The sequence below is a fragment of the Ceratotherium simum genome, chromosome 8 (genome assembly GCF_057802395.1).
Source record: "Ceratotherium simum simum isolate JZ-2026a chromosome 8, ASM5780239v1, whole genome shotgun sequence".
NCBI lineage: Eukaryota > Metazoa > Chordata > Mammalia > Perissodactyla > Rhinocerotidae > Ceratotherium > Ceratotherium simum.
Window position 1 is genome coordinate 2,055,047 of NC_141907.1, and position 16,683 is coordinate 2,071,729.

Below are 16,683 nucleotides of genomic sequence, written 5' to 3' on the forward strand. Positions count from 1 at the left end.
ATATCCAACAAGGGGTCAATTTCCAAAATATAAAGAACTGGTACAACTGAACAACACAAAAATGAACAACACGATCAAAAAATGGGCAGAAAATATGAACAGACATTTTTCCAAAGAAGATATACATATGGCCAACAGGCACATGAAAAAATGTTCAACATTACTAATTATTAGGGAAATGTAAATCAAAACTACAATGAGATATCACCTCACACCCATCAGAATGGCTATAGTTAACACGACAAGAAATAACAAGTGTTGAAGAAGATGTGGAGACAAGGGAACCTTCATACACCACTGGTGGGAATGCAAACTGGTGCAGCCACTATGGAAAACAGTATGGAGATTTCTCAAGAAATTGAAAATAGAAATATCATACAATCCACCTATTCCACTACTGGGTATTTATCCAAAGAACATGAAATCAACAATTCAAAGTGATTTATGCACCCCTATGTTCACTGCAGCATTATACACAATAGCATGTGGAAGCAACCCAAGTACCCATCAACAGATGAACGGATAAAAAACATGTGGGGTGTGTGTGTGTGTGTGTGTGTATACACACACACACACACACAGTGGAATACTACGCAGCTATAAAAAAAGACAAAACTGTGCCGTTTGTGACAACGTAGATGGACCTTGAATGTATTATGCTAAGTGAAATAAGTCAGACAGAGAAAGAGACATACCATATGATTTCACCCCTATGTGGAAGATACACACATGGATATAGAGAAAAGATTAGTGGTTACCAGAAGGGAAGGGGGTGGGGGTAGGGCAAAGGGGGTAAAGGGGCACATATGTATGGTGACGGATAAAAATCAGGCTATTGGTGGTGAACACAATGCAGACTATGAAGAAACTGAAATAGAATAAACAATATTGAAATTTACACAATGTTATAAACCAATATAACCTCACTAAAAAATTTTTTTCAAAGAACAAGTATGTGTAATTTGTGTTCTCTGACTGCAACACAATTTTAATTGGAGATTTACAATAAGTAAATTTTGAAATCTCTAAATATTTGGAAATCTGAAAGTATATGTTTAAATAACTGGTGGGTCAAGTAAGAAATCACAGTAGGGCTGGCCCCATGGCTTAGCGGTTAAGTGCACATGCTCCGCTGCTGGTGGCCCGGGTTCAGATCCCGGGCGCGCACCGACGCACCGCTTCTCCGGCCATGCTGAGGCCGCGTCCCACATACAGCAACTAGAAGGCTGTGCAACTATGACATACAGCTATCTACTGGGGCTTTGGGGGAAATAAGTAAAAAAAAAAAAAAAGAAACCACAGTAGACATTTTAAAATATGTAGAACTAAAAGATAATGAAAACACTGCATATGAAAACCTGTGGAATGCAGAAAAAAATGGCTCTTGAGAGCTTTCAGTAAAGCCTTAAAGGCTGGAGTTAGTTTTTAAAAACCTGAAAATTAATGACTTAGGGATTTCATTTGAGAAATTAGGGAAAGAACAACAGAATAAGCCCAAAGAAAGTAAAACAGAGGGGTATAATACATAAGAGAAACAAAGAGAAGATCAACAGAGTGATTCTTTGAAAACATTAACTAAATGAATAAACCTTTGAGAGACTGGTCACGAAAAATAGAAACACAACAAAATAACAATTAGATGGAAGAAGAAGTGAGATATTGATAATTATCCAAGTTGGTGGTGGCCGTGTTCATTTTACCAAACTCTGCTGTTGTGTGTTTGAAATTTTCCATAATAAACAGGGTTTCTTTAATTTTGTGAATGTATAAGTAAAAAGGAGGACATAACTACAGATACTGCAAAGATTAAAATACCATCTGAGAACAACTTCACAACAATTAATTTTAAAACTTAAAATACAAAATCAACTCAATAAAAATATAGCCTGAATGGTCCTGTAACTATGAAAGAAATTAAAGCAATAACTGTACGTCTTTCCAATGAGAAAACTGTATTCTGACAGTTTTACAGAGAATTCTACCAAAATTTCAAAGAACAGATCCAGTCTTGTACAGATTCTACCAGAGAACTGAAAACACAGAGAGCAAGAGAGAGCACTCCTCAGTTCTTTTTATGAGAGAAGTAAAATTTTGATAACAAAATCTGCCAAAAACAATACCAGAAAAAATGAAAAATTACAAGTGTGTCACTCACGAATATTAGATGCAAAAGTTAAGAAAATATTCGTGTTCCAAATCCAACAGTGTATTTTAAAAAGCAATAAATAACCAATCTGGTTTATCCCAGGAATGAATACAAGGAGTATTTAGGGGCCTGCCCCGTGGCTTAGCGGTTAAGTGCACGCGCTCCGCTGCTGGCGGCCCGGGTTCGGATCCTGGGCACGCACCGACGCACCGCTTCTCCAGCCATGCTGAGGCCGCGTCCCATGTACAGCAACTAGAAGGATGTACAGCTATGACACACAACTATCTACTGGGGCTTTAAGCGGGGGGGGAAATAAATAAATAAATAAAATTATAAGCAGTATTTAATATTAGGAAATCCACAAATGCTATTTACTACATTAATATATTAAAGAAGAGCCATATGATCATTTCAGTAGGTTCAGAACAAACATTAATAAACTGTTAGCACCCATTTATTATTAATAAAAAAGGAAAAAGTAAATTAGCGAAGGAAATATCCTTAACCTAAAAAGGGGATTTACCGAAAGAGAAAGAGAGAGGAAAGAAATCTACATGAAACATTTTCCAAAATGAGAAAGATGTGGAAGCACGTGCAAAACAAAGATGCTCTGTCTTACCACTTCTGTTCAGCCTTAAGTTGTAGTTCCTAGCCAGCACAATAAGACAAGAAAAGAAATTAAAGGCTTCAAGAGTAGAAAGGAGGAAATACAATTCCAATATACAGATGATCTAATTGTCTGCACAGGAAATTATAAAAGAATGTATAGGACAGTTTAGCAAGAAACTGGCTGTAGAATAAGTGTATAGAAGTTACTTATTTTTTCTACACTGTTAGTAATTCGAAAATGTAGTTTAAGTAAAGACAGCATTTATAATAGGACCAAAACCTATGCAGTATCCATGAGTAAGTCTAACAAAAGTTGCACAAGACTTATGCACAGAAGACTGTGAAACTGTACTGAAGAACCTTAAAGAAGCCGTAAATCGCAGAAAGCCTATGTTCATTAATAGGAAGTTAATATAAAGCTGTCGAGTTTCCCAAAAGTTCTCTGTGGAGTTAAAACCAAAGAAGCATTTTGGGAGACTTAACATACTGTTTCTAAAATGTGTTGGGGTAGATACATTGTGATACAGTCATACAATGGAATGCTGTATAGCAACAAAAAGGAACAAACTAGAACAATCTGCAACACAGATGTATCTTACAAACTGAATGTTAAACCACAGAGGCAGAAAACACAAGAATGTACATAATATCCTATTTACATAAAGTTCAAATTAAGCAAAACTAATGTACATTGTTTAATATACCTACCAGTCAATCCAGCAGCTCCACTGCTGGATGTCTGCCCAAGAGAAATGAGAGCTCATGCTCATGCAAAGCCTTGCACATGTGTGTTCCTAGAAGTTTTATTTATAATAGCCAAAAACTGGGAACAACCCAAAATGTCCACAGCAAATGAACAGATAAACTGTGCTCAATCCATCCACTGGACACCACTCAGCAATAAAAAGCACACTAATGGGGCCAGCCTGGTGGCGTGGTGGTTAAGTTCATGTGCTCTGCTTTGGCAGCCTGGGGTTCATGGGTTCAGATCCTGGATGTGGACCTACACACCACTCATCAAGCCCCATGGAGTGGTGGCATCCCACATACAAAATAGAGGAAGATGGGCACAGATATTAGCTCAGGGCCGGTCTTCCTCAGCAAAAAAAAAATAATAAAAAGCACACTACTGGTACAGCACCGTAGATGGATCTCAGACGTGGCATACTTAGTGCAAGAAGCCAGACACAAAATGTATACTGTGAGGTTCCATTTACCTGAAATTCCAGAAAATACAAATTCATCTATAAATCATTATTGTCCTAGGGCCAGGGCAGCAAGATGACAGCAAAGGGACATGAAGACGTTTGGGGGTTTCATGGAAATGTTCTGTGTCTTGATTGAGGTGATGGTTACCTGATTGTAGATATTTGTCAGCATTGTGAGCTCCACACCAACTGTGCAATTTATTGTGCATAAATTATACCTCAATAATGTATATTTGCAGAAATTAAGTATATTGTTCAGGGATCCATATATAGGTGTTAAGATTATAAAGAAAAGCAAGGAAATTACCAACATCAGAAGCAAGAGTGGTAATTACTCCAGAGGAGAGGAGGGAGGGCTCTGGGCAGTGGCCCCTGGCTTCATCTGGTGATCCACAGTATTTGCTTTATAATTATTCTTTATATTATACATTTGTTTGATTTACCCTTCTGTATGTGTGTTACATTTACAAAAAAAAAAAGAAGAAATTATAAAAGATCCTCCTAGAAGAATAGGAAGAACAAGGAGGGCTCCTTTTCCTATGCATTATAAAGACCTAGAAAGTCATGATGATTAAAACATTGTGAGGGGCCGGCCCCATGGCTTAGTGGTTGGGTGCGCGCACTCCGCTACTGGCGGCCCAGGTTCGGATCCTGGGTGCGCACCGACGCACTGCTTCTCCAGCCACACTGAGGTGGCGTCCCACATATGGCAACTAAAAGGATGTGCAACTATGACATAGAACTATCTACTGGGGCTTTGGGGGGTGGGGGGGAAAGAAGGAGGATTGGCAGTAGATGTTAGCTCAGAGCCGATCTTCCTCAGCAAAAAGAGGAGGATTAGTATGGATGTTAGCTCAGGGCTGATCTTCCTCACACACACACAAAAAAAATCGTGATATTGGTGCAGAATATGGAGCCAAGGAACAGACCTGTACAAGCACTGAGCTTTAGTGTATGATGAAAGATGGATTGGCAGATCACTGTGGAAATGAAGGCATGTTCATAAATGGAGTTTTGAACATTTGTCAGGTATATGAGAAAAGCTTTGAAATTGGATCCCTACCTCACACCATACTCAAAGGTCAGCTCCAGATGGGTTAAGATTTTAAATGTCAAAAGCAAACCTTTAAATTTGGAATATAGGTGAATATCTTTTTGACCTCAGAGGAGGGAAAGATTTCTGTAAAACACCAGCCATAAAATAAAAGATTGATAAATTAAACTATATTAAAATCAACAATTTGTAAAGAAAGTGACAAGACAGTATTTGCAGCACATTACAAAGGATTAGTATCAAGATGTATAAAGAAACATTACAGAACAGTAAGAAAAAGACAAACCTGTTGACAAATGGGTAAACAAAATGATCAGATGTCAGGCCGGCCCCGTGGCTTAGCGGTTAAGTGTGTGTGCTCCACTACTGGCAGCCCGGGTTCGGATCCTGGGCGCGCACCAACGCACTGCTTCTCCGGCCATGCTGAGGCCGCGTCCCACATACAACAACTAGAAGGGTGTGCAGCTATGACATACAACTATCTACTGGGGCTTTGGGGAAAAAAAAGGAGGAGGATTGGCAATAGATGTTAGCTCAGAGCTGGTCTTCCTCAGCAAAAAGAGGAGGATTAGCATGGATGTTAGCTCAGGGCTGATCTTCCTCACAAAAAAAGATCAGATGTCACAGAAAACCCATGACCAGTAAACTGCAGAGAGGTCTTCAGCCTGAATAGCACCTGGGGGGCAGACAAGGCCGTCACCGGCGGGGGGAGGGTGTGGAGCGGCAGTTCTCCCCACCCCTCTTGGGAGCGCAGATTGGTTCAAACCACTTTGGAAGAGAGTTTGGCAGAATCTAGTCAAGTCCAAGTTGTACGTCTCAAGTAACCCAACAGACAGTTCCACGCCTGTGCAGATGTGCCCAGGCAGGGCAGAACTGTGTGAGCAGCATCGTCCACTTGTCTTTTTGTCCATTCAGTGTCCATTCTTACAGCCGCAAAAATGAACAAAAACTATGGCCTCATGAAGGAGTTGCACAAACATGATGTTGAATGAAAGAAGCAATAAGAAAAAAATGTGTACATACGATTCTGTTCCTATAAATTCAGAAATCAGCACAACCAAACTACCATTGAGGATGCGTATAGAAGTCATGAAACCACAAAGAACTATGGGGACTAGTTATTACAAACGCCAGGACAGTGGCTGCCTCCTGGGAGAAGACAGCAAGGTGCCCCGAGATTGGGATCTTGTTTTGGGTTTCTTGACCCAGGGGGTGGTTACCTGGGCTTTTGTGTTGTAGTTACCTGTATATACATGTTCTGTATGCATGTATGTACATATGCATGACATAGTCCACAGTTACAGCACGGAAGCTTGATGGGGAGGTGGTGTCTGGAGCATAGGCAAAGAGGAGCCAGAGGGTTTGGGGAGGTGGCCAAGCCAAGTCACGGTGGGCCTGGGGCCCCAGGGAGCCCGTGGGACACCTTGCTTTGGTTTGGGTTGGAGTTCTTCGTTGAGTGGTTTGGAGCAGGGATGTGACTGATGCTTCTGAGCATTCTAGCTGCTGTGTAGGAAAGGAGCGGGGGAGCACACATACACTAATGGCAACAGTTGAGAGGCTGTTGCCAGAGTTAAGAGGAGACAGTAGAGGCAGAAGTGGAAGCTTCCAGAAGGTTTGAAAGCTGACCCTAGGACGCGGGGTTTTTGACCAGCTGTAGCCTGGGAAAGAGAATTTGGATTCTGGGAAATGGCAGTGCTCCGCAGGGAGGACTCCCTCCACCTGGACGGAGGCCCATCAGGCAGGCTGCATAAACAATTGTGGTTGAAGGATTTAACCACAGTTAAAGCAAGCACACTTGAAATTTCATCTACTGGATGAGTGACAACAATAACCGGTTTCAGGTTTAATTCAAATTTCTGCTGTCCAAATTAGAGCTGGAAAGGTGAGAACTTCAGAAATTGTTCAAAGTAAAGGTTTTGGAAGAAAATGTTCTTTCCTTCATTTAATATAAAAATCGGCCATTGTTGCCTGGGAAGCAACAGGGAAGGTGGCAAAGTGTGTCTTTTTTGCATGCTTTTATTTATTTTTTTTTTTTGTGAGGAAGATCAGCCCTGAGCTAACATCCATGCCAATCCTCCTCTTTTTGCTGAGGAAGACCGGCCCTGAGCTAACATCTGTACCCATCTTCCTCCACTTCATGTGGGACGCCGCCACAGCACGGCCTGACACGCGGTGCATCGGTGCGCGCCTGGGATCCGAACCCATGCCGCCAGCAGCAGAGCGCATGCACTTAACCACTACGCCACGGGGCCGGCCCCTCGCATGCGTTTAGCATGCAGTTTATGATCCAGAGCTGGACAGGGAGGCTGAGGGCTGGAGGCTTGTGGCTTGCCTCAGAGGCCTGTGGGCATTCCTATGCACTTGATGTGCCCCTGAGCGCGGGGGAGGTGGCGAGGGGCAGGCAGTACCCAGGTCTCACCATAAAAAGTCTTGTTTCAAGTCCCAGTCACTTGTGAATTCATGGGTAAACGAGGATAGGCTGGGATCTCCATGGCTTAACACATTAAGAGGGCGGGATGGTGGCTGTTGGCAGAGCCTGGCTGGGACGGCCAAGCTTCAGATTCTCAGATGGGCTCATCAGAAACTTCCCTTGGGCAGCTTCCCTGAAGAACAAGTTGGAAAAGAGTAATACAAAACACCAGAGAACATTCAGGGTGCTGACCATTGTCCTGAAGAAGGAGAACCCTCCCCCCTCTTCTTCCCAAGGGTCCTTCCCTCTCTGAAGTGTGGCCAGGCGGCAAGCTGTGATGCCTGGTCCCCCACACTGAGCCCCCAAGAGGACCCCAGGCGTTGCTGACACCAGCTTGAGTGTGGGCTGTTTCCTTCCATGACTGTTTGGCTTTTTGTCTTCACAGATTCTGCTTGGATTCCGCTAGACAGACCCGACAAAGACTGTCCATCAACTGGTCCAATTTTAGCTTGAAAAAAGCCACCTTTGCTGCCCACTGAATGAGGACCACCTGGAGAGGGATGCGCGGGAGGTGGGCCAGGCCCCGGAGCTGCCATGCTCGCCCAGGGCTGTGCCGGGTGAGCCGCCGCACCTGAGACCCCCTAGACCGAGAACTTGCTGCTCGACCCGCGTTGTTAGCTCATGTGCGTGTAGTCTGTGAGTGAGACTTCTTTGATCGTAGCTCTGTGCTGTCGGATTGGAACAGTAGCTCCCGCCAGTTCTTCCACCACTGCGGCCTCAGAGGCCTGGGCTGTGACCAGAGATGAGTTTGCATCATCCACATGGCTCCGTTGCCTCTGCATCTCGCCTTGTCCTGTCATCTGTCCCCGCTGGGGCGTCGCTGTCACTCAGCTCTCTGTGCCCCGCATCCCACCCAAGGCGGGCTGGGCGGGGCAGGCACTCTTCCGTTCTCCTCCACAATCTACTGTTTAAGAGTGTACACGTTGCGCTGTTTGTGTCTGATCCCCCTGACTTGTAGCCAGCTTGTGTAAGATCCCTTGCAGAATGAGAAAGTTCAAAAACAAAAATCCCACCCAGTACTCACACCATCAAGTCTGTTAGAGAGTGTACGACTGTATTAACACGGAGGCCTGCCTGGCTACTTTTTTAACATATTGTTAAGTAATATTAAAATCATGTCTTTCTTTTTGAAAGATGGAATACATTAGTACAGCAGAAGACCTCGTCTGGTTGCTTTCTGCTGGGGGCAATGGGGAGCATGGCGGGGGGTGGGGTGAGCAAGGGGCTGTGCCCCCAAGAGGAACCCAGGCCACCTCCCCTGGAGCATCTCCCAGGTCGCACCAGGTGGCAGCTTAGGGTTCCTGGTGCCCTCACCATCCTCCTTGCAGTGGTTTATCCAGGGCCTTTCATGTGCCAAGCAGGCCCAGGCCCCAGGACACAGCCCAACCGGATCCTCAGAGGGCTTGGTGGTAAATGCTAAGAAACAACAGGGTGGGGCAGGAAGGCCCCACGGAGAAGGGGACATGGCATTCAAACCTACGGGACTGCGGGAGGCAGAGCAAAGAGGGAGGAGGGTCAGTAGGTTGGGGTTACATATGACTTCGTGGGCTGGTGCCCATCCGGTTTGGGGGGTTGTGATCTCTAATAAAACAATGAAAAATTACAGATATTAAAATGGATATAAATTAGGAACAATGTGAGTAGTATTTTAAATAGAAAAAGGAATCCCAGCTTGGTTCCTCTCTTCTGAGATCTCTTGAGGCAGATTGCAGCAAGTTCGTGTGGAGCTGCCTCCTGGTTGCAGTCTAGCTTCCACTCACTTCCTAGAATACGCCATAGCTACCCTGCTGCCAGCCTCTTGGTAGACCTGGTCCTGTGCACATCAGAAGGATGTGGCTCGTCCCTGAGTGAAGGGGGAGTGGCGAGGGCCCCATTTCAAGGTGGAGACTGGGTCTGGCCCGGCTCTCAGCTGGGGAGAGGGTGAGAAGGGCCGCCCTTTGGAAATATTCTGACGTTTGGATCCACAGGACTTCCCAGCAGACAGCCTGCAGGTAAGAGGAGGAAAGGAGGCGAGGACTCCGAGGCTGAGCACTGGGGAGGATGGGGCTTCCTGCCCTGGAGGAACATGAGTCGAGGGTGCACATCAGACACCCAGGTGAAACGTCTGGCATTTGGGATTGCTGTTCCTGGACGGAAGGTCTCACACGAGCCTGTGAGGCCAGCCAGGAGTGAGTGTAGATGGAACAGGGGTGTGAGCCCCAGAACCAGGTGTCGAGGGTGAGGGCAGCCCAAAGGTCTCCGGGCAGGGCTGCTGTGGTCAAGACGAGGCCCAGGGACTGGCCTCAGGGCTCCGATGCTGAGGTGACCTTGACCCAGAACCCAGTGGAAGCTGGTTTGTGGGAGAGCGAGGGTGGGAACAGCAGGTCCAAGGAGCAAGGAATGGGGTAGTAGCCAGAGGAATGTGGAGTCAAGAGGCTGGCTGGCTTGTTTGTTTTTTCTAGGTGGGAGGAAGAACACACATCCCTTGGCTCGTGGGATGATCCAGCAAAGGAGGAGAAACAGACTGGGCTGTGACCATGGCAGGAGCCGTGTCCTCAAGATGGCCAGAGACCCTGATGTGGTTCCCTGGGACTCCAAGTCCAGGGCTGGGCCTGGTCCCCTTCTGACTGAGGCAGGGGCTAGGTGGTGAGGGCAGGGCCAGGGCTGGCCAGGCACTGGACCCATTGAGCAGCCTGGGCTAGGGGAGCAGATGCTTGGGAAAGGTCCAGGGTGGGGCCTTCTCTCTTGCAGGCCTGGGCCTCGCCCTTTGAGGAAGCTGCCCGCCCAGGCCCCCTAGACTCTGGCCCTGGCCAGCCTGGTTCTCCCGGTGGACAGTCTTGACGGCTGTGCAGAGGGGCAGTCCCACTTCGGGCCTCAAACAAAAAGCTTCCTGTTTGTCCCGTGGAGCCCCAGTGGCTGCTGAGGGTCCCAGCTGGGATATGAGCAGGGCTTGTCAGGGCCATGAGTGGTAAGAGGGAGCCGGGGTGCTCCAACGATGAGCACCCACACCCAGCTCCTGAGGTGGCCCCACCTGCTGCCTCCCACACCCCTGCTTCCAGCCAGCACACGGGCCTGCCACCTGCGCCACGTCTGCACACTTCCACCCCTCAGACCTCATGGCTTTTCTCCTTGCCAGGAATGCTCTTCCCCTATTTTCCTGGAAAGCACCCATCCTGCAAGACCCAACCCTAATGTTCCTTTGGCTCTTTCCTCAAGGGAGCATCACTTTACCGTTCCCAGTTCTCAGGAGCAAAAAAGAGGATGTATTTGGGGCCAGGAGGCTTAGGACCAAGTCAAGGGGTAGAGGAGGGTGGAGGGTGACGGGGGTTCCTGAGGCCAACCCCTCTCACGTCGAGCAGGCCCAGGTCTCAAGCACAGTACAGCATGGGCTGGTGGCTTGTTATTGTGCCCCCAGTCACTACATTTACAGATGGGGAAATCGAGGCCCAAGGTATACCTGCAGGATGTCCAGCTTCAGTGCCACTGTCTTCACAGGGGCCTAGGGCTGGGAGGAGAGCCCCTCAGATTCCTGATGAGGTCACTCCTCGACCACAGGGTCAGCCCCTGGGGGAGCCTCATGCAGGTCATATTTGACTATCACCTCCTTCACACAGTAGTAGTAATGAGAAGAAATAAAATAACAATAGCTAGAAAAGCACTGACAAAGTGTTCTTTTTTTTTTTTTTTTTTTGTGAGGGAGACCAGCCCTCAGCTAACATCCAACACCAATCCTCCTCTTTTTTGCTGAGGAAGACTGGCCCTGGGCTAACATCCATGCCCATCTTCCTCCACTTTATGTGGGATGCCGACACAGCATGGCCTGACAAGCGGTGCATCGGTGCGCGCCTGGGATCTGAACTGGCGAACCCCGGGTCGCCACAGCAGAGCGTGCGCACTTAACTGCTTGCGCCACCAGGCCGGCCCCCAGTCAAAGTGTTCTTTTGAACTTTGCCTACATACTCATGCCATTAAAAAATCAAAATAAATATGGTACTAGAAAGGATTAATACTTCTTAATTCCATTAATATATTTTTTTAAAAGAGAAGAAAAATCTTATCCCACAGTTCCTACTGTTTCACTGTTTTAAACACAAATAAAACGTCTAAGTCATCACAGAACTGAAGTAACTTGAGTTAGGTTCTTCAACTTTACAATCACAAGCAATCAATGTCTGTTTTGGATCCACGATTAAAACGTAAGACTAAGTAGCTCTCTGGGGGTGGGGGACGCAAACGGCACAAATAAATTTCAAACAGCTCTGAGCTGTTAAGAACTTACTCTCGAAACAAAACGTCTGTAGCTGTGTGTCAGGAGCCAACTGTGTACCGCGGAGCCCTCCAGGTGATTTTCCATGGAGAATACTGTTGATTGAAGGACAAGTAATAAACATGTGCCACTTGCTAAGGCAAAGCTTACACATGTACTACCAAACGGAACAGCAGCCCCCGGGAAGGATGAGCTCCACGGAAATGAGCTCTTGCTGTTACCACACCAGGTCCGTTTTTGCCCGCCGCCCAGAAAGTCAATCACCAAGACGACAAGATTGCAGAGACAGGATTTAATCACAAGGCAGCCAAGTGAGGAAAACGAGAGAACAAGTCTCAAATCTGCCTCCCTGAAAATAGGGACTCGGGTATTTATGGGGAAGGGGGCAAGGTGGTCTGAAATGATTGGAGGTGAGGGGAGATGAGGTAATTGATGATCTTCGCAGGCGTAGTCAGGCTTCACGTCTCTTCGTAGGACACGTTCACAGAATGGCGGCATTAGCCTGCCCTGAGGGTGGAGTTCCAACCTCTTGCCCTCAAAAGGGCCCAGTTGATGGGTTGGTGGTGTCGGGGAAAGAGGGGGAATCTCCCTCTGCCCTTTTCCTTAAGGTTCTTATGGCTGGCCAAATAATTAACAAGACAGGTTAACAGGAGAAAATAATACCAAGTTTAATACCATGCATACATGGGAGAAAGCAGGGACACTGCGTTTCTCAACACAATAGCAGAAATTCTCGTCTTAAATACCATGTTCAGCCAATGACAAAGGAGGATTTTGGGGGTGGGGGGAGTCACAGGAGATTACCACTAAAGCACAGTAAACAAGAGTAAGGTTTATTGTGCAGTTTTAAGGCCTCACCTTCCACATTGATAAGTCTCTAGAAATGAGGTCATCCCCCCTCTTCCCAATACAGAGAGGGAGATACCTTTACAAATGGAGACTTCCCTTGTAAATGATTGTCTGGTAACTCCTCGCAGGGCCATGTAGAGCATGTGGCCAGAGAGACAGAACTTCCAATAAGATGGGCTTGTTGGTGCCTTTTCTATTGTAACCTCTATCCTACATTATCTTTATAGCAGTCATGATAATAACTCCTTCCTGAAACAGATCTTTTGTTTTAAATTTTTTAGGCAGTTTTGGAGGGGAAACTCAAATATTCTTCCTGAGTTCTCTGAGTCCTTATTGTCTTCAGCTCGAAATAATCCGCATACCAGAGTGGTGCTTCCTGGGGTAGCTTGCCCTGAGCACCATCAGTGGTCTCAATCCGGCCCGAAGTGGACAAGGGGTTCAGTTCCTGAAAAAAATAGCTCAAACACCCATTACCATGGTGACCCAGGCTCCAGAGAGATGTCATCTATAGGAACCTAGTGGGAGTCAGACAGCATATTGCCCAAACAGCACAGTTAACAATGGGTAAGTTTATCACGAAGATTTAAGTCCTCGCCTTCCGTTCTGATAAGTTTCTAGGTAAGGCCATCCCCCCTTCTTCCTGGTGCAGGGAAGAAGATACCTTTACAAATGGAGATTTTCTTTACAAACGTAAATGTCTCATAAAGGGTAACTAGAACTAAGAATGAGCTTAGTACAACCCACCCAGGTACGCGGAGATGTATACAGTAATGGCCTTTTCTGGGGGCAGGCCTCCCATCCCAAACTCCTTTGGTCAGTTAGTGGGGGTGGGGGTCAAAATGTCATTCAGGCAGAGACACATTTTGAGTTGGCAAATTCCAATCCCCCATAGTTACTAGCTGCTTAATCATCAATGGCTGCCAGTTTCATTGCCATGAGCAACTGTAAAACTGAGGAAATTTTTTAAACAATGTTTTTGGATGTTGGGATAGAGGCAGCACGCGGCAGTGTTTCCTGAACAAAGGGCAGGAAACAAGGTAAACCTCCGAGCACCCCAGCTTCCTGCCTGGAAGCAGTTTCCAGGGCCCAGCACTGGGAGGGGAAACTTGCAGAGCCCAGCTTATCCTCAGGATCAGCCCTGCAGGATGGCTGAGTAGAGGAAGCAGAGATTGGCATTTGAGGAGGCGGAGGTGGCTGGAATTTTGTGGGGCAGAGTTCCAGACAGGAGGGGGCTGCACAGAGCTCCGGAGATCTGCAAAGTCCCCTTGAATCTATTGACCTGTGCATGTGTGGCATAAAATTCCATAAATTCAGGGGGAAATCACCAGAAAGTAGTGTGTGTTTCCACCAGTCAGGGTGGAGAGACCTTGTAATACACCAGCATTGGTGTCGAGTCCTCAGAAGGATATCACCTTAGCAGTGGGGTTAAATTAGCCCTAGAATAAAATTGAAAGCTCAGAGCAAGCCTCAGAAGGATCAGGCTGACCCTAAGGAACTTAATGGCTAGAACCAAGTCCAGCATTCTTAAAGGAATACAGAAATATCTTGCACTAAACAAAATTCACAATGTTGGAATCCAAACAAAAATTACCAGGCCATGCCGAGAAAGAAAATATATACCATAATCAGGAGAAATACCAAACACTAGAATCAGACCCAAAAATGACAGATGGTGAATTTGCAGACAAGAACCTTAAAATGGCTATTATAAATCTCAGAAATATGCTCACGGATATACAGGAAAACATGAACAAGATGAAGAAGTGGAAGATATAAAAAAGACCCAAATGAAACGTCTAAAGAAAAAAAATCCAATATCTAAAATGAAAAATACCCTGGATAGAATTAACAGCAGATTAGAAACTTCAGAGGAAAATATCCATAAACTTGATGGCATATGAATAGAAACTACGAAAAATGAAGCCCTGAGAGAGAAGAGACTGGGGAAAAAAAAAGACCTGTGGGACAACATGAAGCACTCTAATATCCATGTAACTGGAGTCCTAGAAAAGTGGGGAACAATCAATACTAATTTTAAAATCAGCCTGTCACAAGCCTGCTGGGATTATGACTGAGATTTTGTTAAGTCTATAGGTCAATTTGGGAAGAAATGACATCTTAAGACTACTAGGTTCTCAGTCTGTGAACATGGTATCTCTTCATTTTATTTATACGTTCTTGAGTTTCTCTCAGCAATATTTTGCAGCTTTTATTGTAGAGGTTTAGAACACTTTTGATAAATTAATTTTTTCTGGGGCAGGCCCAGTGGCGGTGTAGCAGTTAAGTTCGCCTGTTCCACTTCAGCAGCCCGGGGTTTGCCAGTTTGGATCCTGGGTGCACACCTACTCACCGCTCATCGAACCATGCTGAGGCAGCATCTCACATAGAACTAGAAGGACCTACATAGGATATACAACTATGTACTGGGGCTTTGGGGAGAAAAAAGAAAAAGAGCAAGATTGGCAACAGACATTAGCTCAGGGCCAATCTTCCTCAAAATAAATAATTTTTTTCTATGCATTTTGTTATTGACATTATCATAAGTGGGGGTATATATTAGTTTCCTGGGGCTCCCATAACAAAGTGCCACAAACTGTGTGACTCATAACAACAGAAATTTATTCTCTCACAGTTCTGGAAGATATAAATCCAAAATCCAGGTGTCAGCAGGCCTGGTTCCTTCTAGAGGTTGTGAGGAAAAATCTTCCATGCCTCACTCTTAGCTTCTGGTGGTTGCTGGTGATCCCTGGCTTGTAGCGGCATCACTCCCATCTCTACCTCTGTCTTCACGTGGTGTTCTCCCTGTGTGTGTCTCTTTGCCTTTTCTTATAAGGACACCAGTCATTGGATTTAGGGCCTGCCCTAATCCAGCATGACATCATCTTAGATTACATCTGCAAAGACCCTGTTTCCAAATGAGGTCACATTCACAGGTTCTAGGGGTTAGGACTTCAGCATCTTTTTGGTCAACATATCTTTTGAAGAGACACAATTCAACCCACAACAGGTGTTTAAATTTGCTTTTCCAGTTAATTGTCGCAAATATACCGGAATACACTAGATTTTTCCTGTATTGACTTTGTATCTTGAGATTGTCAAATTGACTTACCAATTCTAAACTTTTTTTCTTAAGATCCCTTAGGGTTTTCTACATACACAATCATGTCATCTGTGAATAGGGACAGTTTTTATTTCTTCTTTTCCATTTTTCTGTCCTTGACTCCTGTTATTGCCTTACTGCACGGGGGGGACCTCCTGTACAGTGTTGAGCTGCAGTGGTGCGTGAACACCCTTGCCTTGTGTAACCTCAGCAGAGACAGCGTTCAATATTTTATCATCAAGTATAACGTTAACTGTAGCTTTTTGGACATACACCTTCATCAGATTGAAGAAGTTCCTATTCCTAGTTTGCTGAGTATTTTTTATCACGAGCAGGTATTGATTTTGTCATATGCTTTTTCTGCTTCTATTGAGATGATCATGTGGTTTTTCTCTGTTATTATGGGGAATTACATTTGGTGGTTTGTTTTTTTTTTTTAATGTTAACCAATCTTGTATTTCTGTGATAAAAATTCCGCTTGGTTATGATATAGTATCCTTTTTTATATTGCTGAATTCAATTTAATTTTTGTGTGTGTGAGGAAGATCAGCCCTGAGCTGACATCCGTGCTAATCCTCCTCTTTTTGCTGAGGAAGACTGGCTCTGAGCTAACATCTATTGCCAATCCTCCTCCTTTTTTTTTTTTCCCAAAGCCCCAGTAGAGATAGTTGTATGTCGTAGTTGCACATCCTTCTAGTTGCTGTATGTGGGACGCAGCCTCAGCATGGCTGGACAAGAGGTGCGTCGGTGCGCGCCCGGGATCCGAACCCAGGCCACCAGCAGCGGAGCGCGCGCACTTAACCGCTAAGCCACAGGGCCAGCCCCAATTTACTATTTTGTTCAGGACTTTTGCATCTATGTTCGTGAGTGATATTGGTCTGTAAAATTTCTTTCTTGGCTTGTCTTTCTCAAGTTTTGGTGTCATGAAATGAGTTGGAAAACATTCCCTCATTTCCTGAGTGTATGTAAGATTGGTATATCTTTCTTAGATGTTTGGAAGA

The 16,683-nt window shown here is 45.4% G+C and overlaps 1 protein-coding gene across 11 annotated transcripts in view; it reads left to right on the forward strand.

The window, feature by feature from the left end:
* The window catches only part of FAM193A (family with sequence similarity 193 member A), a 171,869-nt gene extending 163,224 nt beyond the window's left edge, over positions 1–8,645 (forward strand). For all 11 annotated transcript variants that reach the window (XM_087434823.1, XM_087434813.1, XM_087434822.1 and 8 more), the window contains one exon: positions 7,873–8,645. In XM_087434823.1, the coding sequence (XP_087290949.1) occupies positions 7,873–7,966 (94 nt within the window). In that variant the 3' untranslated portion in view covers positions 7,967–8,645. The remainder of the gene's footprint in view (positions 1–7,872) is intronic.
* Positions 8,646–16,683: the final 8,038 nt, after the last annotated feature.